This window comes from Penicillium paradoxum (assembly GCF_028828445.1).
Source record: "Penicillium paradoxum strain IBT 22861 chromosome Unknown utg000002l_segment0_segment0, whole genome shotgun sequence".
NCBI classification, from domain to species: domain Eukaryota; kingdom Fungi; phylum Ascomycota; class Eurotiomycetes; order Eurotiales; family Aspergillaceae; genus Penicillium; species Penicillium paradoxum.
The window spans coordinates 3,896,297-3,920,824 of record NW_026643180.1 but is presented as its reverse complement, the minus strand read 5'-3'; the positions used below and the strand labels follow the sequence as shown (position 1 = coordinate 3,920,824).

At 51.0% G+C, this 24,528-nt stretch overlaps 9 protein-coding genes across 9 annotated transcripts; 5 read left to right on the top strand and 4 right to left on the bottom strand.

Moving 5' to 3' along the window:
• Window positions 1-226: 226 nt before the first annotated feature.
• N7457_001395 (GPI inositol-deacylase) lies at window positions 227-3,718 on the bottom strand (the record flags this gene model as incomplete). The annotated part of the gene is made up of 3 exons (XM_057172441.1): window positions 227-455; window positions 519-3,109; window positions 3,173-3,718. The coding sequence occupies 3 exons, from the start codon at window positions 3,716-3,718 to the stop codon at window positions 227-229; spliced, it is 3,366 nt and encodes a 1,121-aa protein (XP_057036344.1).
• A 1,744-nt stretch (window positions 3,719-5,462) lies between these two features.
• Window positions 5,463-7,094, bottom strand: N7457_001394 (sugar transporter family protein; the record flags this gene model as incomplete). The annotated part of the gene is made up of 3 exons (XM_057172440.1): window positions 5,463-6,104; window positions 6,167-6,841; window positions 6,915-7,094. 3 exons carry the CDS (start codon window positions 7,092-7,094, stop codon window positions 5,463-5,465), a joined length of 1,497 nt encoding a protein of 498 aa, XP_057036343.1.
• A 2,848-nt stretch (window positions 7,095-9,942) lies between these two features.
• Window positions 9,943-10,795, top strand: N7457_001393 (putative glutamine-serine rich protein MS8; the record flags this gene model as incomplete). The annotated part of the gene is made up of 3 exons (XM_057172439.1): window positions 9,943-10,047; window positions 10,163-10,584; window positions 10,663-10,795. The coding sequence occupies 3 exons, from the start codon at window positions 9,943-9,945 to the stop codon at window positions 10,793-10,795; spliced, it is 660 nt and encodes a 219-aa protein (XP_057036342.1).
• Window positions 10,796-11,188: 393 nt separating this feature from the next.
• Window positions 11,189-12,211, bottom strand: N7457_001392 (uncharacterized protein; the record flags this gene model as incomplete). The annotated part of the gene is made up of 1 exon (XM_057172438.1): window positions 11,189-12,211. The coding sequence occupies one exon, from the start codon at window positions 12,209-12,211 to the stop codon at window positions 11,189-11,191; it is 1,023 nt and encodes a 340-aa protein (XP_057036341.1).
• A 239-nt stretch (window positions 12,212-12,450) lies between these two features.
• N7457_001391 (putative APSES transcription factor (MbpA)) lies at window positions 12,451-15,280 on the top strand (the record flags this gene model as incomplete). Its single annotated transcript, XM_057172437.1, has 4 exons — window positions 12,451-12,453; window positions 12,580-12,837; window positions 12,894-14,544; window positions 14,601-15,280. 4 exons carry the CDS (start codon window positions 12,451-12,453, stop codon window positions 15,278-15,280), a joined length of 2,592 nt encoding a protein of 863 aa, XP_057036340.1.
• Window positions 15,281-15,698: 418 nt separating this feature from the next.
• Window positions 15,699-17,302, top strand: N7457_001390 (glycoside hydrolase family 5 protein; the record flags this gene model as incomplete). The annotated part of the gene is made up of 4 exons (XM_057172436.1): window positions 15,699-15,796; window positions 15,855-16,119; window positions 16,193-16,573; window positions 16,637-17,302. 4 exons carry the CDS (start codon window positions 15,699-15,701, stop codon window positions 17,300-17,302), a joined length of 1,410 nt encoding a protein of 469 aa, XP_057036339.1.
• A 512-nt stretch (window positions 17,303-17,814) lies between these two features.
• Window positions 17,815-20,634, top strand: N7457_001389 (uncharacterized protein; the record flags this gene model as incomplete). The annotated part of the gene is made up of 1 exon (XM_057172435.1): window positions 17,815-20,634. The coding sequence occupies one exon, from the start codon at window positions 17,815-17,817 to the stop codon at window positions 20,632-20,634; it is 2,820 nt and encodes a 939-aa protein (XP_057036338.1).
• A 162-nt stretch (window positions 20,635-20,796) lies between these two features.
• On the bottom strand, window positions 20,797-22,644 carry N7457_001388 (DUF890 domain protein; the record flags this gene model as incomplete). Its single annotated transcript, XM_057172434.1, has 9 exons — window positions 20,797-21,225; window positions 21,302-21,565; window positions 21,639-21,729; window positions 21,780-21,909; window positions 21,962-22,035; window positions 22,111-22,237; window positions 22,336-22,403; window positions 22,464-22,511; window positions 22,565-22,644. The coding sequence occupies 9 exons, from the start codon at window positions 22,642-22,644 to the stop codon at window positions 20,797-20,799; spliced, it is 1,311 nt and encodes a 436-aa protein (XP_057036337.1).
• A 431-nt stretch (window positions 22,645-23,075) lies between these two features.
• On the top strand, window positions 23,076-24,241 carry N7457_001387 (uncharacterized protein; the record flags this gene model as incomplete). The annotated part of the gene is made up of 3 exons (XM_057172433.1): window positions 23,076-23,515; window positions 23,571-24,125; window positions 24,196-24,241. The coding sequence occupies 3 exons, from the start codon at window positions 23,076-23,078 to the stop codon at window positions 24,239-24,241; spliced, it is 1,041 nt and encodes a 346-aa protein (XP_057036336.1).
• Window positions 24,242-24,528: the final 287 nt, after the last annotated feature.

Genomic DNA, 24,528 nt, shown 5'->3' with positions numbered 1-24,528 from the left:
TGGTGAGGGTAAAGGAGTGAAGGATTGGGAGGGGGAAGGCAGGAAGAGATGAAGACATCGATATGCCTCTAATCCTTGGGGAAAAGAAAAAACCCCCCCGGTGTCTGTACAAAAAGGTCAAAACGCTCGTAACTCCAGACCCATATGCGCGGCGCAACTCCGTGGCCCATGAAAAAAAGGCCATTCAAACAAGCATAACAAGAATCAGAACAGATGTGATAAGCTTTCATGGCTTCTTCTTAACGTGACTGCTCCCCGTTTCGGAGGGACTTTCATCGCCATCGATGATACGCCATAGACGGCGGAAGGAGAAATTGTTGCCGAATAGATAAATCCCGACGAACCAGGCTGCGAGGAGGTTGGCGAGGTGATGGAGGAGATACGCATAGGAGACACCATAGATCGCCGAGTAGATGGCGATGGCGAGGAAGATTATGGAGGTGACGTGTCTGAATCTGAGGGAGAGAGGTGAATGGTTAGCTTGGGACTCGTGAGTCGAAAATAGAATCGGGACATACCTAGTTGTGATGCGCGGGATCATAGCACCACTGGTCATAGTCTCGACGAGAATAAGGAAAGGCATGATGGATAACACATTATGGTGGGACGAGAAAGGCATGAACCAGTGCACAACAAGATTGTGGGCCCAGACCAGGAGGACTAGCACGTTGATGGGCAGGATCCACAACATCAGGATTAAGATGGAGTGCGCGTAGTTGCCGAAGTTCAGGTGCGAAGTGGATCTGGTTTCCTTGGCGTGCCATTGTGCCCGCACGCAGGTGGCTAGTTGCACAATGCAGGCGACCATGTAGGCGAACTGATAGGGGATAACAGTCGAGACAAGGACCAAGAGGATAGCAGTGTGAATGATACGGCGGCGAGGTGTGGGCATGTGGAAGATTGGGAGATTTCCCCGGTCCTCTCGTCGGATATAGCCCGACTTGCTGTGGAGCACCCCGTAGACACAGGAGATGATGTTCACGAGGGCAAGGGCAAGATAGTTGACGATCACACAGACACCAACACTGACAAGACCAAATACCGGGACAAGGAACCAGAAGAATGCATCCTGCGAACCAAGCAAGAGATCATTCTTAGTGAAGTCGATGGGAGTCTCAGTCGAGTTGGTGCGCCAATGGAGGGTCTCGTCCGTTTGGGGCAGAGCTTTAGAAGTAGCCAGGGAGGAGGCGAGCAACGACATTGCCACCAGCAGAAGCGGGAAGGAAGATCGCAACGCACGGTCAAGGCCATCAGTGAAGGGAATGAAGTAACCGGACTCATCGTAGACTTGGAACTGCTTGCGGAGGACAAGGGCAACGACAAGCAATGGGAATGCCGCGAAAATGGTTCGATATCGCATCACTAACTCGCCAAGACTGCTAGTAAGGTCAACTTGGAGAGAGATATCGACTGTTGAGCCAGAGCTGGGGTCTGTCCACAGATGGAAGGAAACGCCCCCGAGAGCAGCTTGCTCGCTGATCGCAGGGGGCATGAACGGTGCCACGCCGTGCAAGTTCACGTTAACGTCATTGACATTGACGAAGAACTTCGATTCATGAGGGTCAGAGACGGATTGTCGGAGCAAGGGAGCGAACAGCTCCTCCTTCTGGGGATGGCGAGTGATCTTCAATCGGTAGTCCAGCAGACTGGAGTACAGTGCGGGGATCTTCACCTCCGTGAGCATAGGTCGGTTGGCAGGTAGCCGCACCTTTAGGCCAGCACTGAGCAGGCCGCCTAATCCCACCTTGGCCTTAATCATCGCATCTGAGCTGTCCGAGAACTCGGCGATAACGAAGCCTGAAGTCGGAATATTGGCCTTATCCACAACAGCAACGAATTGATGCTCTGCTAAGCCTTCCAGATCATATTGGAGATACGAGAACGGCGCAGCACGATCGTAGGCATGTTTGGACGAAAGGGTCGAGGCAGGCAAATGAATGCTGTCTTCAGCCGCGCTCTTGCAAGCCAAACGGGTCGAGCCCACGGTGCCACCGGAGAAATCCAAATTCAAGGGGAAGTTGGTTACACGGCCGTTCGATAGTGGAAACACGCTGCAGAAAAGAACCTCGACATTACCATTCTTATCGAGCGATTGGTCTGTGAGCAGTGTGAACTTTTTACCGGAAACACCCTGGGGAGGGATTGGTAAAAGACGAACGTCAGGGCCATGTTGTAGACCCAGTTCACGCAAGATCAGTCTCTGACCCTGTGAAAGGATCGTGTTTGCATTGTCCTCGAGTGTCAAAAGGGTATTTGCTTCCTTTTGAGGCAGAGTACGCTCAGCCACATCCTCCATGCCAGTCAAATACCACCGCTTCAGCACACGCATCCGTTCTGCTCGCGGTTTGGTTTGTGTAGGGCGTCGGGTGTCGACAATCTCAAATAGGGATTTGATAATTGCCTTGCGGAACTGGTCGCACCAAGTAATCGACAGATGATCCATTCCAATCCAAACATCCGGAATCGAAGAAGTGAAAACGGTGAATCCATGTGTCGCGGGAACAAGGGAGGAGATACTGGCATAGTCGGAGGGGACCACCGTGTCTCGCGCACCGCCGGCAATGGAAATGAGAGTCACATGCCATAATGGGTTGTTGTTGGCCCAAGTCTGCGCATATGCGTCACGCCAGTAGTCGTTGATTTGTTTATAGGTGTGAACTATATCGGAATCGAAGGAGACGGGTGGTTTGGCGTGAGGGGCAGACATGGTGATGATCGTGTTAACCGAGTTGGCTTGGTAGTTGGCCATAGTCAGGGCGGTTCGTGCGACGATCCCACCCATAGAATGCCCGATCAGAATCACTGCGCTGGGGTCCGGTAACCCTGGGTCTCGGCGGGTGCGTCGCGGGTCGTGGTATAGTGACAAAATATATGAAATCGCCTCGTTGACATACTCCGCTTGATCCAACAACGTTTGTCCATGGAACGCCGCCATATCCTCGTTGAAATCCACCATGAAAAAGTCCAAGCTTCGCGTTCCGGCCGCATGTCGGTGTTCGTCGTGTCGAACCGCATCATAGTAATGTCGCGAGGCCTCGGCGGCCAAGGAGCGGACTTGGCGGTAACTGCCAGCGTTTCCGGGCAAGAACAGAACTGGCACGCCATTTAACTAAACCACACGAGTCAGCAAAGAAAATTCATAAGCGCCTCCACCCAGTCCGAGTCACCGTACCCCGATGTTATCCTGAGTGTAAGGATCCACGCCTTCCTCCCGGTACACAAAGAGGTTGTATTTGCTTGCGAAGCGGGTATGTTCTGTATCAAATTCCAACATGCGAATAAACGTCGGACTCATCATCGGAACGCCGCAACCATCTCCGCCGACTTGCCGACCGGCGAACGATGTGACAATGGAAACCAAGATCGCGACAGCGACACAGGTCGTGAAGGCTGTCAAGATGGAGCAGGACCATGGACTGCGCAGGCGAGATTGTCGGGCACGACGGCCCTCAGGTGAGGGTGCTTCCATCGGAAGTCGAGGGGAACCCAATGGCATCGTTTTGGTATCGTTGGAAGGTTGGGAGGACGAGGTGCGCCACATGCTCGAATTCCGGGAGCGCGGTGTCGCGCTGCCGTCGCGGCGAAGGTCAAAGCTGGTGCCGCGCCTAGCTATTTGAGATCGCGTTTTTTCGTCAATGGCGTTGGGCCCATGATCGTCTGTCCGGGAGACCGAGGAATCTTCGTCCTCGACAGGGGAGCCGGACGAGCGTCTGTGCATTGGAGAAAGCGGAGCCGGGGCTTCATCCAGCACACAGAGAAACCGAGGTTCTTGGCGCAGGGGGCTAAACCTCGCAAGAAACCCTTAGAGAGTAAGGAACGAGGAGGGGAAGGGAAGGGGTGAGAATGGAGAGGACAAGAATGGAAGCCGGGGCGGTTGGAGGTTTGTCTGGGCCTTGGCGGAGAGAAAGTGTCCCTTGTGTCCCTGACTGTGGGCTTTTTTGTGGGTACAATAGTCCAAGTGTCAGGGTCTTTCAACTGAGGGATTCGGCTTTATTCATTAGAATCAAATCTTTCACCGGGGTCGAAATGCCCATTTCCTGTTTTTTGTGTTTTTTTTGCTTCTGGACGCAATCGGCATAACAGCCTTGGCAATGAACCCTCCTCCAGTACCTACTACATGTACGGAGTACGGAGTACCGGGATATGCCCTAGGTACATACTGGAAGCCATGATCAAGACAAGCCTTGTCTGCCAAGTGCCTATATGACATCTCTGGGAAACAGTAGATTAGATGAGATACGGGCAAATCCCCTCTTTGGGAGCTCTGGTATAGAGCCGATCTACAATGGGATACAGCAGGCAACCGTGTACCCCCATGACAATGTTCCTGCAGGACGCGTATGTCACATAGTCAGACCAAGCCAGTGCTTATTGATGTCAATCATGGTCAAAAGGTTTCTTAATGGTGGTGATACTGCAAATTAGTGATGCCCAGTGGACATGTAGGGACGCGCTGACATCAGTCCAATTTAGATTCCGTCCAATAGCTTTGAAACCACCTTAAGGACCTTGGGTTGGACAAATCCCTCAAAAGAACAACAGAAATCCCCTAGAAGCTACAGGTTCCGGTTGATCAAGAGCCCAGATCACTCGGTTATCTAGGGGAATGGCGTGACAACCCTAAGAACATTATAGCGGACTCCGTATCTATAGATGCATCCACGCAACAACTCGATATAGCCAACCATGTCATGATTAACACTATCCTAGTCCTAGCCTATTGTCAACTTGTTTCAATTTGCTAATCAAAACCCAGCTCCAGGGCTAGAATTGTGTACAAGTGCGGGGTTTAGGCTGAAAGGCTGAGTCCGTGCTTTATAAAGAGGCTTGACAACCCCCGTTCACGCCAGATCTCACGCTTACTGTGTTTTTGTTCTACCCCTGAGTTGTATCTCTCACTGAATGATCGTTCAGATTATAGTCAGAGTACACTCATAGTTTTATATACACTGATAGTATTCTCAGAGTACGCTCAGAGTATAGTGCACGTTCAGTGAGCATACACTGAGCGTGCACTGAATATGCACTATGAGGATTAGGGCTCATCGGCACCATATAAGGAGAGGATCATCAAAGGTTGGTACTCTGCTATTTACTTACTCCCTCTCTCACCCAAACATGAATATGACGATACCCTTCAACCCTAAGACTGGCCTACGAGTCAGAATGAGCATTACCAATTAAGCAGATTCGGATTCTTGACTACCTATTAAGCGAAAGTGAACCAATGCTATTAAAAGACCTACTAACCTCCTTCTAATTATTGACAGGCCAGTTAGACTCTCCAAGCGAAGCAGTCTACCAAGCTCGACCTCCGGTATGTACAAAGTAAGCTGTTGAAAATTGGATTCATTGCAATATCTCATCTCAAATTTCCCTTTCTCCCAAGAAATCATCAATCATCGCGCAATTGCGCGGGTCACCAGGTATCACATCTGCTCTTGGGCGAGATGAGACAGAGCTTACGACGCAGCCGTCGCCTTCTCGGGATCATCCCCGAAGCCTTCCTTGGTCGTACCACGCTGAGCAGCGACCTCCTGAAGGTCGGAGTCATGCTCAGCGTCGAAGTTGCGACCCAGCCGCTCCGGTCCGGCAATGGTAACCAGGATGACATAGGCATAGACGCAGCCCATGAAGATGCAGATTACCTTGCCGTACTCGTAGCGATCCTTCGCTTCTTCGGTAGGTGGCAGCGGGAAACGCTCGCCGATGGTAGACTCAATGGTCGAACTGGCCGAGGAGACGAGGTTACCGAGCTGGTAAGCGGTGCCGACGGCGAAGGTACGGATAGCGCCGGGGGAGAGCTCCATCAAATGGATGGGGATGACACCCCATGCGCCCTGAACCATGAATTGTTCGAAGTAGGCAGCGGCGATGACATTCTTGTTCTCAACAAATGTGTAGGGATAGAGTAGGGCGCCGCCTATAATGGAGATCACGATGATCGAGAATCGTCGACCGAAGATTTGACTAGCCCAGCCGCAGAGAATGCCACCTGACAATGCGCCCAGATTGGCGACGACTTGTGTTACTGTAACTGCATCTTTCGAGAAGTTGAACTGCTTCTCCAGCATGGTTGGGTAAAGGTCCTGAGATCCGTGCGACTAGATTCGACGTTAGCATTTTAACTTTGATACTTCGAATACAAAGCATGTATATCGCATACCATAAAATTGAATCCAGCCATCAGTAGAACCAGGTATATGAGCATCATCCAATGCCGCTTCAGTGCAACCTTGCCTTCTGACATGAACGATGCCGCAACACCCCCGCGTACTTCCATCCGCGCTTCCTGGCGCCGCTGGAATGTCTCGGTTTCGCCTAGGAACATCCGGAAGATGATAATCAAGACAGGTGGGCAAGCCGCAAACCAATACAATGGCCGCCAGCCATGTGGGGTAGTATCAACAAGCGCTCGGGCAAAAGCCGTCGCAAGTAGATATCCAAAGGCATAACCTTGCTGCAAAAGTCCCGAAATGATACCGCGGGCTTCTGGTGGGCAATCTTCCAACGCTGTGGCAGCGGCATTACCGTACAAACCACCCATAGCAATGCCGAACAAGGCACGACAAGCTAGGAATTGTTTGTATGTTTGGCAAAAGCCAGCACCCAGTTCGAGGACAACGAAGAGCAGCTGGTTGAAGATAAATGGCCACTTGCGGCCCCATCGATCGGAGGCAATTCCAAATCCAATCGCGCCAACAGATCGAAGCATCAGCACCAGGGTAATTCCCCAGGTGATGTCAGTGACGGATTTATCGAAAGACTTAGCGAGCTCTGAAGTGGTAAGTGAGACAGTAAAAAAATCGAAAGCATCCCACGACCAGCCTGCAAATGCGACCTGTAGGATAGGTGCCATAGTTAGCCAAGTCCTCTAAGGTTGTTCTGTATCAGCCCTGTGAGAATCGACATACCGTGAAGTTGAGCCACTGGGTCCGGTTGAGCAATGTCAAAGCTTTGAAAGGGTTGGGCGCCGGGTTCATTGGAGGCACCAAAGAGGAAATTCGCGTGGATATGTAACGTCCGATACTCATGTGCTCTTCGACGTCCGGCGAGCTTGCCAGTGCATCGAGAGGCTGTCGTTCAGCCGCCATAGTAGCCAAGACCCTCGGAGTACTTGCAAATGAGAGAGTTACAGCCGGAACTTGGCAGATGATCGGAAGAGAGAGAAAGAGAATAGATTGTAAACGCAAAAAGGCGAGGGGACTAGCACATGTCTAAATATGGCGGGAGCAACCGCTCGCACATCGCGGCCGAATCTGGCGGGTGACACCGCGACGACCATAGGAAATCAAACGAATGGCCACCGACTTCTGTGGTAGACACTCCACTCGCCAAATACAGGGATCGCAGCCTATCTCATTTGCTTGCCATGCGGGTCAGCAATCTGGAGTCGGGGTCTGGCACGAATGATGCAAGCGCCCCAAGCTCAGCCGCCGATCACAGTACACTTCTGGAGTACACCTCCCCAGACGACAGAGTCCCCGTGGGGAAATCGGGGACTGGAAATTTCTTCCAATGGCCGAGCCGGAACCACCACGGCACGGTGCTTCCATGGTCTGGCAGGTAAGGATTGCGGGTTGATGCAAGGCACCGAGATCATACAGAGAGAAGCACCTGTTCATTGTTAAACAGGGTGTCCTGTTCTGGGTTCTAGATTGGTTCATATCGCCGCTAGGCTTTGCCCTTTTTAGCCGAGAACTTTGGCTCTGTTCCGGCCTGCGGTGCTTTTGCAGGTCAGCTGAAAGGATCGCTGTATGCAGGTTGTCAGTCCCAACATCTACGGATGGTATCAGTATAGGCAGCACGGATTGTCTTCATTGTCATCTTGATGTGGTATTTTCACCCGAGCGATGACCAACTCTGGATCGACATCTGCCCAGTGGTGGGGTGTGGAGTTTGAGAGACAGAATCAACAAAATGAAAAGAGCGTCGGGGATACCCCGTATAGGTAGTCCCGCCACAACCGCCTTGGGCAAAACAGCAAAACCCAAATGCAGCGCAAACCTGTCTGTCACAGAGTACCTATACATGCTATATTTATGCTGCTTCATACAAGACCCTACACAATTCTTCTATAAATCATGAAAGCACAACCCCTCAAACTAACTCTGCCGAGACTCAGCCGGGGTAGAAGCTTGGCAGCGCGGCTTCTTTGAAGTAAGACTTTGGATAGCCTTCGGTGGCTTGGGGGATGTGCGGAGGGGACAGTGCGTGGTCATGTTCATCTCCACGGTCCGCGGGATATAGATCTATTCTCGTCCTGAATGTTTTAAGGAGGACAATGGATGTCTGTCTTTCCTCGGCATCTTCAAATCTTCAAACTTACAAAATCCGAGATGCCAGGTGTATACGCCTTTTCTTGGCTGCAGTGCCAATAAATGCCAGGCTATTGGCAAGAAAGCTTCTCGTTACCGCGCTCGGATGCTTGGCTGCCCACGCACATTTTTCGGTGGAATCCTTCGGGCTGGATCCTTTGCTGCCTTGAATTGCCTACTGATGCTAATGGTGCTCCGAAATTATATGCCCACCAGCGACTCCACTCTTCGGAAATACAGGGGTGGATAGGAAATTCGTTAGTAACCCGCTCCACAGCCGGTGATCTTCATATTGAATATGGAAATCCCAACGAAAAATCGTACTATTTTGCTTCACTTGGGCAAAAGAGACTCTTGGTGACACCCTAGTATTTGGTCTACCAAATCGGTCACTCTGAAGCCCATATTGATACATCCCGGGTGGTACTCCGCATCTAGAGTTCATATAAGCAATGCTATCGAACTCATAAGCGTCTACTCCATAGGTTTGTCGTAAATCATTGCGAACATCTTGTATCTACCCCCGATCCGGATGTCCGACCAGATTCCACGCCAAGATTTTACGAACACAAACACATATGCCAGTAGAACGCAGCAGCTTATACCTCCAATGCATTATGCCCACGCCGACAACCTCTTCGCGAACCGACCAACTTTGCTAGGAGATGACTGATGCCAGCTGCAAGCCAACTTGATAAGTTGTCCGAAGCTAGTATTGTTACTTCGTTGCAGCCATCCTAGCCTTTTGCCGGTGTGGAGACGTCCTTGGTTGAATATGGAATATTCAGAGCGAACAGAGAACCTCCTTGGAAGCCGAACTTAACTACCCAGGTATTAAGATATCTACGACCACATGTTACATGTAGCAACCCATTGCTAATGGTATACCAACTCGGGGTCAACATACATACTCGTCAGAATAACCAATGCCCAGCTTCACATCCTAACAGCAGGAAAATTCTTGAGAATTGTATCCATCTTATGGCTGAATGTATATCTATCCGTTTAATATCTCCAAGGCTACATGTATATATGAGCAATCTGACCCGGACAGCTAAGAGCCACCTGCTGAAATCTGACATGCTTTCTGATTGTTGCCGTTGTTTGTTGCTACAAACAATATGGGGATACTATTTATATATCTTCCAACACTGACAAGAAACTGGGGTTTGCTATATAACCTTCTTAGTCTAGAGCACCTCTGTAGAGATTTCATTGTCAAGCCTCCTCTAAAACCCGAAACTAGCAAATTAAGAATGCCGAGGTCCTTCTCTACGCTGTTCCTTGCAGCCCATCAACTGCGGGGTGACGGGTCTTGGCGTTGGCGGTAGATGTACAACAACATCGTGGCAAATGCCACCGAAAGATCCAAGATCCACAAACAGAAGGATATAGAAACCTATTGGATACTCGAGTCGACTAAAAAAGGTTAAGCCACCGTCAACAGAGGAGGCTGTGTTGATCTGAAACTCCATGAGGCGGTGCTCAATTTCCCGCTCAGCCCCGCGGGTCCCGCTGATTCCGTGTATTTATTGTCAGAGCAGCCCCTCGTCTCTGTCCTTTTCTAATTCTTCCTATCTATAACTGTCCTAACATTTAACACTTCAACTCGTCATTCCTCAAGATGTCGCACTACGGTGGTCCTCCTCAAAACCAATACGGCGGCGGTGCTGGTTACTATGATCAGCAGGGTCAGCAACATTACCCCCCTCAGGGCCATTACCCAGAGGTGAGTTTATACAAAGCACATCCCAAGCGTTGTACAGAACGGAGCTCCATGGCGCTCGTTGAACTTTGTTCTCGTACTCGTGTTACAGACACATGTAACTGACCTTTCTCCGCAGGGCCAGCAAGGTTACGGCCAGCCCCAATATGGCCAACAGCCTGGAGCTTATGGTCAACAGGGCGGCCAAGGATACCAGGCATATGACCCGCAGTATCAGCAGCAGGGCCAATACGAACAGCAAGGTGGTCCAGGATATGGACAGCCGCCGCAGGACCGCGGCCACTCGCCCTACCCTCCCCAGCAACAGCAGTACCCACAAGGTGGCGAAAGTTCGTCATACTACGGTGGCGCGGCTCCAGGACAGCACCAGCAAGGACAGCCCGGCGCTGTAGGACCGGAGGGTGACAAGGGTCTTGGGTCGACACTGCTTGGTGGTGCGGCTGGTGGGTTCATGGGCAATAAGCTCCACCATGGCTTCCTCGGTACTGCGGGCGGTGCCGTCTTGGGTGCCGTCGGTGCGAATATGGTATCCGATAAGATGTGAGTCTTCCTAGGCACTGTGTTTGATTTCTTTGATTCCTGTTGCGACTGAGACTGACTGTTGATATTGTGGAATAGTGGCAAGGAACACAAGAAGCACAAGAAAGATAAGAAGCATAAGAAGGACAAGAAGGACAAGAAGGACAAGAAGCACAAGCGCAAGGGATCTAGCTCCAGCTCCAGCTCTAGCTCCAGCTCTGACAGCGACTAATCAGGTTCGCTTTCGGGATCGCTACGCCAGCTTGATGGGTGGCAGTGATTTATTTTACCCTTTGATTTTTGTATACCCCGCCTGCTGTTTCTCTTGTTGATTGTTCCGTGCCAGTGGCATGCGATCTGCTTTTAGCTTCTCCCAAGCTGGTTTGGACAGCTTGATGCATTATGTTTATGCTATGCATTTGTATTCTTATTGAGATCATGGACAAACTTCATTTGTTGAAATTTCCGAGTACTTTTGACTTTGGAGTGTGCCCCGTAGTAATATTTTGCCTTGATGGTGTTCCCATAGATACAGATGTTGGTTCTACCCAGATAAATTAGATATCGACATGTCAGGGACCCAACTGAGTTCCAAATAGTGTATTATTATATTGTTGATATCATCTTATTGGGGGGCTCGGGGTGCCTTGGTCTGATTCTTCTTCGGCGCCGTTGGCGGGTTGAAGTAGATCGCCGAGTCAATACTATTATCTAGATCAACAGACAGTCTGGGAACTTCCTTTGGCGAGTCCCATATGAAGCGCCATTTTTGTGATATCGGGTTCCAGTACTGTCGCGGCACAAGAGCGGATAGACGTCTCCATTGACGGCGCATGAATCTGGTTGTAATTGTGTGTGGTCGACCATTGGCATATTCAGTGAAAGTTTTACCCTTCTTGGGGCCTCTGGCTAGCAACGTGAAGAGCTCATCCTCAGACTTGGCCGGGGCGATCTGGGGGTTTACCTTTCTCCGCTTGACAGGTTCCCATGGTACAGTCCCTGAAACAAGTCCATCCAGAATCTGGAGATCCTTCTCTGGCAAGGGTGGAAGGAGGTTGTTCAATGTAGTATTGTACCATCGTTTCCGAATATTCCTCTTCCGAGACTTGGCTATTTCCTTGCCCCAGCTATCTTGCGAGGGAATCGAGGGTTCCAAGTTCTTGATCACAGGCCTGACGCGGGCGGTTGCGACCACTGTGTTTTGCATCTGAGAAGCTGCGAGGCTTTTCACAATCGCCGGGGGCTCCCAGCCATCATCAAACTCAGCAGGCTGAGCAAGTAGCCTTTTCAAATCCACGGAGTCATTCGGTATTTCGGGCTTTAACAACTTGGCGAGCAACTCATGTCGCCGTCTCCCAGTGCGGCCGTATGACAGAAATAACACCTTCTCAAGAGGACGTGAGTAGCCTTCATTTGCTCGCCGCAGCACCGATAACGCATTTCTTGCTGCGTGCACCACTTGAGGACCAGCCTTGTTGGAACGGGAGGAAACAGCGCGGTATCGGGAGATGATATGATCTTTCATGTAGGTGCGAGCGATCGGGTCAGGAAGGTAGGTACATTCGCGCAGCGTAGCGCGAAATAAATGGCGCCATTGCTGTGGTGTTGAGAGATTGTGCAGCCAATGTTGAACTTGTGGACCGGCCATCAGGACGATGATCTCATTTTATTGCAATCGGATGGGAAAAAAAAGAGAAAATGGCCCAAAACGGAGAAACGCGAAAACCTTGGCGAAATGCGTGTCACGGGAACTCCGACGCGCCATTTTCGCAGTCTCTCTCACCAAACCCCGCGAACTTTGTCCTGCCTTGCATTATTGAGCCTCGGATCTTCATATCTCTTGATATATCGGTTAACAACTTCCTATTGGTCGCTTTGTGGCCTTGAATGGTATTTGGTCTGGCCTGCGGTTTCCCTCCAGAGGGTTAGCCACGCGCCTCCTTGAGCTCGCGTCATTCCAATCGGCATCTGGTATCCTCCCCTTGGAACTCTGCCCAATTATTGCCCGATTTGTAGGCTGACATTTCGGCAAAGACAAGCATGTCATACTCACAAGGCAGTACAGGGTCAAATGGAATGGCCTACAATATGCTGAATGCTTCCCAATCCCTCTCGTCCACCCCTCGCGCCACTCCTCCGCCTCCGAAAGGATCGCAGATGTCCTCCTTCGGTTACACCAATGGACTCTCGCGAAGCTTTAGTGGATACGATGGGTCCAACGACTACGGATCTGTAATGTCATTTCAGGAGGAGTATAAGCCGCAGATTTACCGAGTTCGTGGTCTGGATTCATCACCCATAGAGTATGATGCTGACTTGCCTCTAACTAGGCTGTTTACTCGAATATCGCCGTCTACGAGATGGAAATGAACGGGGTTGCTGTGATGAAGCGTCGGTCCGATTCTTGGCTTAATGCCACACAAATTTTGAAAGTCGCAGGTGTTGTGAAAGCGAGACGAACGAAAACCCTGGAGAAGGAAATTGCGGCTGGTGAACACGAGAAGGTACAAGGCGGCTACGGGAAATACCAGGGGACTTGGGTCAATTATCAACGGGGCGTCGAACTGTGCAGAGAGTACCACGTTGAAGAATCACTCCGGCCATTGCTGGAGTATGATATGAACCCCGACGGGGCCCCTGCCCATGGAACGATAGATACACCCACCAAAGAACAAGCAATGGCAGCCCAGCGCAAACGGCTTTATAATGGCGGTGATAATCGCAGCGCATCGCAGCCGCAGCAGGGCACGTTCTTCCAAAACATCTCACGTACCGCTGCTACCGCCGTCAATGCTCTCAGCAAGGCACGCTTCGACTCTCCCAGCTCTAACAGTCGCCGGCCTAGTATGGCTCGCAAGCCCTCGCAGCAAATGAGCAGCCAGGAATCTGGGCATCCGTTTGGCAGCCAGCAGAGCATGTACAGCATGTCTGACAGTGGATTCGGAAGTCTGCAAAATCGATACCAGCCGCAAGAGGACAACGAGGATCTTGTGGAACCCCCACGCAAACGCATGCGCTCTACTTCACACCATGGTCCATCTATCGGCCTCGCACGTGAACCATCTAATTTATCCATGCATGACGCCACACCGACAGAACCTAATGACTCCTTCTACCAAGACATGGATATTCCTCCCCCTCCTATGGATGATGGCTCAAAGCGCGGAATCGAGTCCTTGGCGCCTGCTTCTACCCCGGAGAGGTTCCAGAGGATGAAACTTATAATGACATTGTTCCTTGACAAGCGCACGAAAGACTTTTCAAATCACCCAGCCTTGGTACAGCTGACTGGGGATGATCTTGAAATTCCTCTTGACGAGTACCGGAACAATGCCCTGCATTGGGCTGCAATGCTTGCACGCATGCCACTGCTCCACGCACTGGTAGCCAAGGGTGTAAGCATATCGCGAGTGAACGGTGCTGGAGAAACAGCGCTGCAGAAGTCTGTGGGAACTCGGAACAATCTTGATTATAGGAGCTTCCCGCGGTTGCTGCAGGTGCTAGCCCCTACTATTGACATGGTCGATTATAGCGGACGTACTATTCTGCATCATATCGCCATGATGGCTGCTACTGGTGGTGGTGGACATGTTTCTGCAAAGCACTACCTGGAAGCCCTTCTTGAGTTCATTGTACGACATGGCGGTATTGCGCCAACTGCAAACGGCGACCATGCACCAAACGGCAACTCGAGCGGCGAAGTTATCTCTCTGGGGCGGTTTATCTCTGAAATTGTCAATCTCCGCGATGATCAGGGCGACACGGCCCTCAATCTGGCGGGACGTGCCCGTTCCGTCCTTGTACCGCAACTCTTGGAAGTCGGTGCTGATCCTCACATTCCAAACCATACTGGCCTTCGGCCTGCAGATTACGGTGTGGGTGTCGATATGGTCGATGGAAACTCCCAATCTCAACAAGCGGCCAATCGAAATGACACATTCATTGATCAATTGGCAAAGTCGAAGAAAGAGATTCTCGATGGTAGGTTCTTTTTGCCTGTCTCGTTTTCTTTTTTTTTTAATTAACACCATAAATAGCGGCAATGTCCCAAATTAGCGCAATGGTTGAGGAGACACTCGGAGGAATTGACCGAGAATTGGCCTCTAGCTTGACCAAAAAGCAAGAAAGTTTCGACCACTGGCACACAAAGATTCGCGAATCCGCCAAAGCGCGGCAGATCGAACAGAAACAATATGACGATCTTAGACGCAAAAGTTCTGAGCGTGTGGAACTTGATCGGCGCATCAAAAATCTAGAGCGTTCTTCGGAGGGCCTGTTGATTACAGCGCAGAACACACCGGGACTAGACGCTACGAGAACGGTTATTGTGGGTGATGCCGACCGAGATTCTGGAGTTGATATTGCGACCTTTGACACTCTGTTTCCGGATGGCTTCAGTCCAGCATCCGGGTTCTCAGAACAGCAAATTGCTTTCCTGAATACACTCCCAGCAACAGATGTTCTCCGGCGCCAGGCCCACTGCTATAAAGAATTTAATGGAAGTATACTTGCCGAAGTCGATGGCCTGAAAGCAAAGAACGCAGTTCTTGGCCAGAACTACCGTCGCATGGTCATGGCGTGCACAGGCTGGACGGCGGAGCAGGTAGATGAAGCCGCGGAAGGGCTGACACAATGTGTCAAGGAACTGAATGATAATCCCGTTCCCGAGGACGAGGCCATTGAGATCTTGATGCGAGATCGTGGGCAGGACTGGTAGTTCTAGCCTTGAAGTGTGCATTATTCTCTGAGCGTTTGGGCGGCTTTTTCGGCGTTGCTTCAATTGTGATGATACAAATACCCTGGTGGCATGGACCCATGCCCGTTGGCACATGTTATTTATGCGACGAAATACAATTCTTGTACATTTGTTTGATGGGTTCTTTCTCTTGTCTGGATGTGGTACAGGCTAAATGTGAAATTAGCCGGTCAAGAGGGCTACTCTGACGAGGCTTGGTGGCTTGAAGTCCCCCATCCTGTCAGTTGCTCGGCTGGGCATTTAGCCCATGCCCCCGCGTTTGGGTTGTCGGGCTTTTGGATAAATAGCCTGCTGTAGAGGTGAAGTACTTATAGTCTCGTCTGGAACCTTATACAGGCATCTTTATATCTTTGACAATAGCCACTGCCAAACCTCTATCATGGCTACCGGCTTCTTACGTGTGAAGGGCGATACTATCGTTGATGGGAATGGAGATGGGGTTGTGATGCGAGGAGCTGCTCTCGGAGGATGGATGAAGTATGTGGACGGTCAATTTCAGCAGTCCCCTGTGTACGAACTAACATTTATCCTTCAGCATGGAGAATTTCATCACAGGTTTCGCAGGTCACGAAGCCCAGCACCGCGCTGCCATGCGCCGAGTCCTGGGACAAGAGAAATACGAATTCTTCTTCGACAAATGGCTCGAGTACTTTTTCACAGAAGCCGATGCTAGATTCTTCGCTGAGCTCGGATTGAATTGTCTGCGTTTGCCTTTTAACTACCGGCACTTCGAGGATGATATGAATCCCCGAGTGTTGAAGGAATCGGGGTTCAAACACCTGGATCGAGTGGTCAATCTGGTTAGTTCTTTTATATGCTTGCAGAATTACTGATTCGTGTGCGGGAAACAAACTAATTCCAATTACTGTACAGTGCGCAGCACATGGAATCTATACCATCCTGGACATGCATGCCGTCCCCGGTGGCCAGAACCCTGACTGGCACTCCGATAATCCTACTGGATATGCCGCTTTCTGGGACTATAAGGATCACCAAGACCGGACAGTTTGGCTCTGGGAGCAGATTGTCACCAGATATAGAGATAATCCTTGGGTTGCTGGGTACAATCCGCTCAATGAACCGTGTGATCCCGAACATGTGCGACTGCCTGCTTTCTACACTCGTATTGAGAAGGCGATTCGCAAGATCGATCCAGATCATATTCTGTGGCTGGATGGGAACACATTTGCGATGGAATGGAAAGGGTTCGATACAGTGTTACCTAACTGCGTGTATGCCATGCATGATTACTCGGTGAGCTTTTCCTTCCCCTGTGAAACGTGGCTGGACTGTTCTAATACCATCTCACCACGATAGTCAATGGGTTTCCCTACAGGAGATCGGTACAAAGGCACTACCGAACAAAAAGAGCGTCTTGAACAGGTTTACCTGCGCAAAGCACAATTCATGAGCGCGAACAAAACCCCCGTCTGGAACGGGGAGTTTGGCCCCGTCTACGCGGACCCGGCATTCGACCTCGAGTGCGAGAGTATCAACCAGGAGCGGTACAATCTCCTCGGCGACCAGCTGCGCATTCATGACAAGTATAATATCAGCTGGTCAATCTGGCTCTACAAAGACATTGGTCTGCAGGGTATGATCTACACTAACCCCGAAAGCAGATGGAACAAGACACTCAAGCCATTCTTGGATAAGAAGAGGGAGTTCTGGCTGGATAAATGGGGTCGTCGTCCTGCGACTGAGCCTGAGGCTGCTATGAGGCCTTTGATTGATTGGATTGACCGCATTAGTCCAACTGCGAAGGATACTTATCCGACATCGTGGAATACGGAGTTGCATGTCATGCGCAATGTGTTTTACACTTTCTTGGCGGCTTCCTTTGTGGATGAGTTTGCTGAGCTGTTTCGTGGAAGCAGTGAGAAGGATTTGGAAGAGTTGGCGAGGAGTTTCCATTTTGAGGGTTGTGTGCAGCGAGAGGGATTGAATCGCATTCTTAAGGATCATGCACATGCGTCTCGTTGAGTCGGTTTGATTAAGAGATAGCTGTGTGTGCTATAAGGAGTTGCGCATTCAAGACTCATTCTAGAGCATCTAAAGGCTGAGTGTGTCCGGATTTAAAATTCAATGCGACTGCCCATGTGGAGGTCTATACTGAGTTACTCAATCTTCCCCGAATATAACGATAACTCTGTGCCATTGGATTGCCTCATAAGTAGGTATACCACCTAGACACCTTATTATTGTCTAAGAAACAACTAGACAGTTGCAAACTCCGCAGCCCTTAGCACTTTGATAGCACTAGAAGGTAAAATTATAAGACAAACTGAGAGATGGAAACCCGCAGAAAGGCCGAGCATCACAGTGGAGCTGCGTATAAGCAGAGTGGCAATAGCCCGGTTCCTGGAAACAGAACACGCTTTATCTAAAGACCACGCACATCTGCTATCCACACACTATCGATAACCAGAAAAATCGAAAAAGATCGCGGGGCACATTCTCGACTTCAAGGTTACTGGAGGGATTTAACATTTGACATGGCTGAATCACCTGCGTACCCGTCCGATCTGGACAGCATTTATGATGCCGCATCCCCCCTCAAAAGCCGCTACGATCCCATCCGATTGACGTCAGACAACATCGTTCCGATCCTCGACCTGCCCCTCTCTCACAAGGTGCTAGGCCACGATGCCTCCAATGAATCCCTTGTACAGGTCGCAAGTGGCGAGGTCTCATACACCACCTTCGTTGCCGACCAGGCCCGCGCCGCTCTCCAAACCAGCGATGATCTGACTGCCGAACAAAAACAATCGCAAATCCTGCACCTCGGCCTGGCCGCCTTGTTCGCTTTCCTGCAATCCAATGTCACCGGACCTCCTCTCGAATTCAGCTCGGCTGAGGCTGTCTTCCCATCATCCCTGCGAACCGAATCCACAACCCTCAAGACTGTGCGGGCGAAGATCATCCGTGACCTAACCGTGGACGGAGAAGCCGCCTACAAGCTCACACCCAACCCCGAATTGTTCGCCGTCGCCAAGGCTCTGTTGGTCGATGCGAGCAACGATGGTCCCCTTGCGGTAAAGACAGCGCGTATGCGCACCAACTTCCTCCACCAAAAGATGCTGTCGGAGGTCACGAGTACACTCCAGGATGTGATTTACAAGGATGTCGAGGTGTTGGACAAGGCTGAATTGAGTTCAGACGAGAGGAGTCGGTTCCTGCTGGAAAGGGCCATTATCCACACACACCATGGTTTCGACGTCAAGGCACGGGCAGATATTGATCAAGCGGCCAAGGTGCGGAGGTTCGAATTTGCGCTGACTGGAAAGATGGGCAAGCGTACAAAGTTCCAAGACCGCGATATCAGTCAGCTGGTCGTGTTGGCCAAGAGTGCCGATGAGACATCACAATCTTCGGAGCCCTCGGGTCCTAAGAACTTGAACTTGAACGACGATACCCTGCTCGAGGCTATCTCCTTCTCCGACCAAAAGCCCGACGAAGAATCCTTGGCAATCCAGGACAAAGTCTCGCCAGCTTTGGATGCTATTGATGCCAACAACCAGCCCATTCTCAGCCCTATTGATTCCGCTATTCTGCTCGCACTCGCCTCTGCCATTACCAACACCGCCCCTGAGAACGGTCTCACCCGCGAGGAAACAAACCCCTACGCGACTAGAGTCCTGGATGGTGGCAGCTCCAACTGGCAAATCTATACCCAAGCCCTTCTGGTCCGCAGTAGGGTAGAGGGCTACCGTTCGCGTACTGTCGAGAGAGCTGTGCTTCAGATGCAGGCGTTGGTGGATCAGGTCATTGCTGACACCGCGACTAGCGATGATGCAGCCCAAACTGAATCGGGCGATCCTACAACTTTCCTGCCCCGTCCTGAGCAGTCTGAGTCTGCTCCAGCCGCCGACCGGTTGGAACACATCTGGATTCTGAACTTCTCAACACGGTGGAGCCTCGAGGCCGAGCTTGCCAAGCGCTGGGTTGATTTGGGTGGTCTCCGCACCGCACTTGAGATCTACGAGAGACTACATCTGTGGGCTGAGGCCGCCCTTTGCTATGCCGCCACCGAGCGCGAAGGCAAGGCCAAGAACCTCATCCGCCGCCAGCTTTACCTGCCTACCGGCCCTGATGAAAACGACGAGAACGAGCAATTCGAGGGACCGGAGCGATCACCATTGCCAGCCGACGCACCACGCTTGCTCTGTATCATGGGAGACATCGACAAGGATGAAAAGATGTACGAGCGCGCCTGGGAGGTCTCCGGGGAGCGATACGCCCGCGCCCAGCGGTCCCTGGCCCGCCACTACCTCACTCTCACACCACCCGAGCTCGAAAAAGCCGAGGTCGCCTACAAGAAGAGCCTGCACATCAACCGTTTGAACCACGGTGCATGGTTCGCCCTCGGCTGCGTGCAGCTCGAGCTCCAAAAATGGCAAGAAGCAACCGACACCTTCACCCGCACCGTGCAACTCGACGACACAGACGGACAAGCCTGGTCGAACCTTGCCGCCGCGATGCTGCGCGCACCCGAACCCGAGCCCACCCCCGAAGTCCTCGACGAGTCCACCGGCGAGCTTTCCGCTGCCGAAGTCGACCCCCACAAGCGCAAGCGCGAGGCTCTCTCCGCCCTCCAGCGCGCAGCGCAACTCAAAGGCACCGACGCTCGCATCTGGGACAATGTCCTCACAGTGGCAGCATCGATCCCACCGCCAGCGACACCGTTCCGCGAGGTGATCATGGCACAGAAGCGCATCATCGAGCTTCTCGGCACGAAGAAGGGCGAGAAGTGCATTGACGTCCCGATTCTGGGTATGCTCGTTGACTTCCTGAACGTGGCGTTTGAGTACGAGGCTCTTCTCATCCGCACCGATGATCCATCCGAGGCTCCGATTGTTCGCACCGGTACAATCCCCGGCCAGATTATCTCGCTTGTCGACCAGAACGTCGTCCCGCTGATCACGCACTCTTCGGTTCTGTGGCTGATTGTTGCACGCGTTGAGGTCTTCCGTGGTCGGCCTTTCAAGGCTTTCGAGGCTCATGAGAAGGCTTGGCGTGCTACTATTGCCGCCAACGCTCAGGGTGCTTTCCAGATGGGTGATGAGAAGCCCTGGCTTGAGGTTGTGCGGGCTACTGAGAAGCTCGTGCGGGAAGGATACGCCAAGTTCGGTCCTATGGACCGTGAAGATCAGAAGCTTGAGGGCGATCAAGAGGCCGAGCTTGTTGCCCGGGACTGGCGATTCAAGGCCAGAAGTGCCGTGAGAGGAATCATGGGTAAGGGCAAGGAATTCTGGGATGGATCGGAGGGCTGGGATCGTCTGAAGGAGTTGCAGACTGAAGTCACCGGCAATTAGTCCTATATACAAAACTTGATGCTGTTTATGAATCATGGAGATTAGATCGCTCATAGGTGCAATGGTCACAAAAGTCATATACCACGTTCGACATTATTCAAATTTCTTGACATTTCCTCATAAAAGCTATCTATAAAGAAACTTGTTATCTTCTCAGGGGAATCATTTTGAATCCAGCTTCCTCTTGACCATCCCGCAGAAGCTCTCGAACAGCACGCTGTCAAGGCCCTGAATCCAGCGCACCAAGACTTTCACCACTTGATCTCCTGGCTTCTCTCCCCGGGCCAGCCGTATTTGGACGCGCACTCCTAGCGCCACTTCCGCCGGAATCGCCTTCAATTTAGCAGCCCCCTCCTCTCCGGCAAGTTTCATCTTCCGACGAGCGTGTCTAGACCACACATTCTCAGCGGCAAACCCAGTCCCCGAAGAACGAGTCTGATCCCAAGCCCAAAACCAAGGCAAAGAGTTGAGTTCTGAGTTCAAGGTAGCAGTAACTGTGTCAATAGACGTCCCCGAGGGTAGCGCAAATGTGTAATCTGCAGGGAAAGGCAGGAGATTTTTCGGACAGCCTGGATTTCCTCGCGCGATACTCTAGAAAAAGCAATTAACACAAGGCAATCAAATCAAAACTGCAAAAAAAATAAGGGAATGATGCCATGGTACTTACCATAGCAGGCCTTCTATTTCCCCACGACCACGCCACAGCCCAGCGCTTCGTTTTACCATTCTGATCGAACTCGGTGACTGCAAAATTGTTGTTTTCGTGCTTGATCAGCATCTCCAGAACCACGGAGACACTGCTCAGCTTGCCGAACATGGATGTGTACCACTGGATCCGGTCACGTAGCATGAGGCTCTCCTCAATCATCTTCTTCACGAAAGCAACTTCTCCGCCATTGGTCACCATTTCTACCTCGGCGCCGGTGCATGCCTTGGTTCACGTTCAGCATGGTACAATGTGAAACAGGGGTGAATTTTCGGAGCGAAAAGCCTGTAACACTTACGGAAAAGGGAATGCGGTTCTTCTGCTCCGCGGATTGAACTAATTCATCACGCGTGGTATAGAAAGGCGGATTACACATAGTGAAGTCGAGACTGGTGAATGGTCAGTTCAGAGGTTGTAGCAGGTCTGGCCGAAAACCCACGTCTGTTGAGGGATATTCCCCAGAGGGAAGATCGGACCCTGAGGGTCGGACTGCAGGACGTAGATGCGGGATCTGAGGTCGTTCAGTGCCACATTATGCTGGGCAGTGCGGAGGTTATTCGGGTCAATATCTGTTTGGTCGATTAGTCGATGCCGAGAAATCCTCCGACGCAAGTACTTAACCTGTTGCTATGAACTTCCATTGTGGCCGTGTGGCACATCCTAGGAGAGGATAGATGCCGATGCACCCCGTTCCACTGCAATTGGTCAGAATACACAATTCCGAGCTAGCTCAATTTCTGGCTGGGTTCATGGTTGTAGATGATACGTACATGTCAAGGCCGACAACTTCTCGTTCTCGATCATAGCCCTCGTGCAACCCTCCAGCGGTGGAGTCAATCAGGTCCTGTATCCAGAGAATGTAGTTAAGTCTACCCTGTATGTCAGACACAGGCATGGCTCAAGTTGTCATTCAACATGGCATACCTGTTTGGTACCTAGAAACCAAGTCAGTACGTATATCATATTATAGTTGCACGACAATCATACCGGCGGACATAGTCGATCTTCCGGAATCTCAACTTTCAAGTGAAAGTCTTGTTGAAGGAGGGTAGTTGTGAGTTGTCTACATCGTTGAAATCAGATCCACTCTGGGTACGGGGGACATGAGAGTTCTTCAACCTACCGGACCGCGGCTGGGTCGTTGAAGTCCAATTGGCCATTTGGTTTTAACCTGTATTCGATCAGCATTAGTCCATCTATCAAAGGGTAGACTGGTTCACCCACTGCTTGGCGAAGTCGCGAGATTGCAGCGCTAAGGCTGCAAAATCAATGTCTTTTTTGTAAAGGCTTCGAGCGGATTCCATAGTGAGGATTCACTCGTGGGCTATGCTCATCTGTAGATTGCTGGAGTATAGCGAAAGGGAGTTGATATTGAGAAGTGACTACGGAGACCAGATTGAAGCTTTGGCCATTGCGGCCAGTTGGTTCGGCAGAAAATCCCCCGCGACTCGTCCACGTTGTGTACAACAAACCTATTCCATGGAGTTCTCTTTGTCTACGGTATACTCAAAGTACCCTCCAGCTTTTACTCACGTTCTTATTGTTCAAGCAGCCCCCAGCAGCGCGCTTGGGGTCATTGTCGGGCAACCGAACGGGTATAGTCTCTAACGCTGCGTATTCGGGCTGTGAGACCAGTTACCGTCAGCTTATGATACGGTGACATATAAATATCAAGATACACCTGGCACCCAATGGGGCTCTATAAAACATTCAATTCATCCATTCTGCATCTAAGATGGAACCCTTGTGCACTTTAGGAAGAGACGGCCCCCAAGTCTCTGCCGTCGGACTCGGATTCGGGAGCCTCAGTGGGGTCTATGGGCCATGCGGTACCCTAGACGAAAGAGTGGCGCTTTTAGAGCATGCACATGCCATAGGATTACGCTTCTGGGACCTCTCCGACATCTATGGTGACACTGAGGATGTCGCCGGCGAATGGTTCAAGCGATCTGGGCCTGAGAAGCGCAATGACATTTTCCTAGGTACGAAGTTTGGACTCCAGCGCCAGCCCGAGGCAGGATACACATTTCGATCAGATCCTGAATATGTTAAGTCTGCTTGTGAAAAAAGCCTCCGGAGACTCGGCGTTGATACGATTGACCTTTACTACTGCCATCGGGTAGATGGTGTGACACCTATTGAAAAGACCATCGAGGCTATGGTGGAGCTGAAGAAGTAGGTCAACCAGACTGAATCAATCCTGATTTATATGGACTAACTGGGTTGCTAGGGAAGGGAAGATCCGGTATCTCGGCCTCTCAGAGTGTTCCGCAGCTACACTACGTCGGGCGCATGCCGTTCACCCTATTTCTGCGCTACAGATGGAATACAGTCTCTTCACACTCGACATCGAGTCACCGGAGTCGGACATCTTGAGAACCTGCCGCGAGCTAGGCGTAACTATCGTGGCCTACAGTCCTATTGGACGTGGCGTCCTGGCTGGCCAGTTTCGATCCTATGCAGACATCCCCGAGGGTGATCTACGTCGTTTCTACCCGAAGTACTCAGAGAACAACTTCCCGAAGATTTTAAAGCTCTTGAGCGCATTGGAAAATATCGCAAGTGCTCATCAAACTACTCACGGACGGGCCACCCCTGGGCAAGTTGCTCTTGCGTGGCTTCTCGCGCAAGGCGCAGATATCATCCCCATCCCAGGTACAAAGTCGGCTGCTAGAATGGACGAAAACGCGGCCTCAGCAGACCTTCACTTGAGTGATCAAGAGGTACAAGAAATTCGGACCCTAGCTGAGGGAATTGGAATTGAAGGTACTCAGTACCCTGCCGTGTGAGTGTTGCTTTCTAAATCCCTTGATATGTTCTTGAAGCAGTGCACTGACCTTGTGCATACAATGTAGGATGATGGCGACACTCGCCACTGATACACCAGCACTTAGGGATTAGAACAAGGAGCTGACATAGTGGCGTATCTATCATGGAGAACACTGTGCTTTTTTGAATTCATCGTGTAGTCTATAACACTCAGCTTCTCCATTTATCTCAATGCCTTGTTTCTGACAGGTCATGAACCCGTGGTAGCTCTTTATCTGATATTTGGCCACGTCATGATATATTTGCTATTTTCTAATGCTAAGTATCGATATATATTTAGAGCGCGAGGGATAGATTCGAGTCTATTGAGTATAACAAGGGGCTGGTAACAGCGCTATAAACAATATAAATTTTACAAT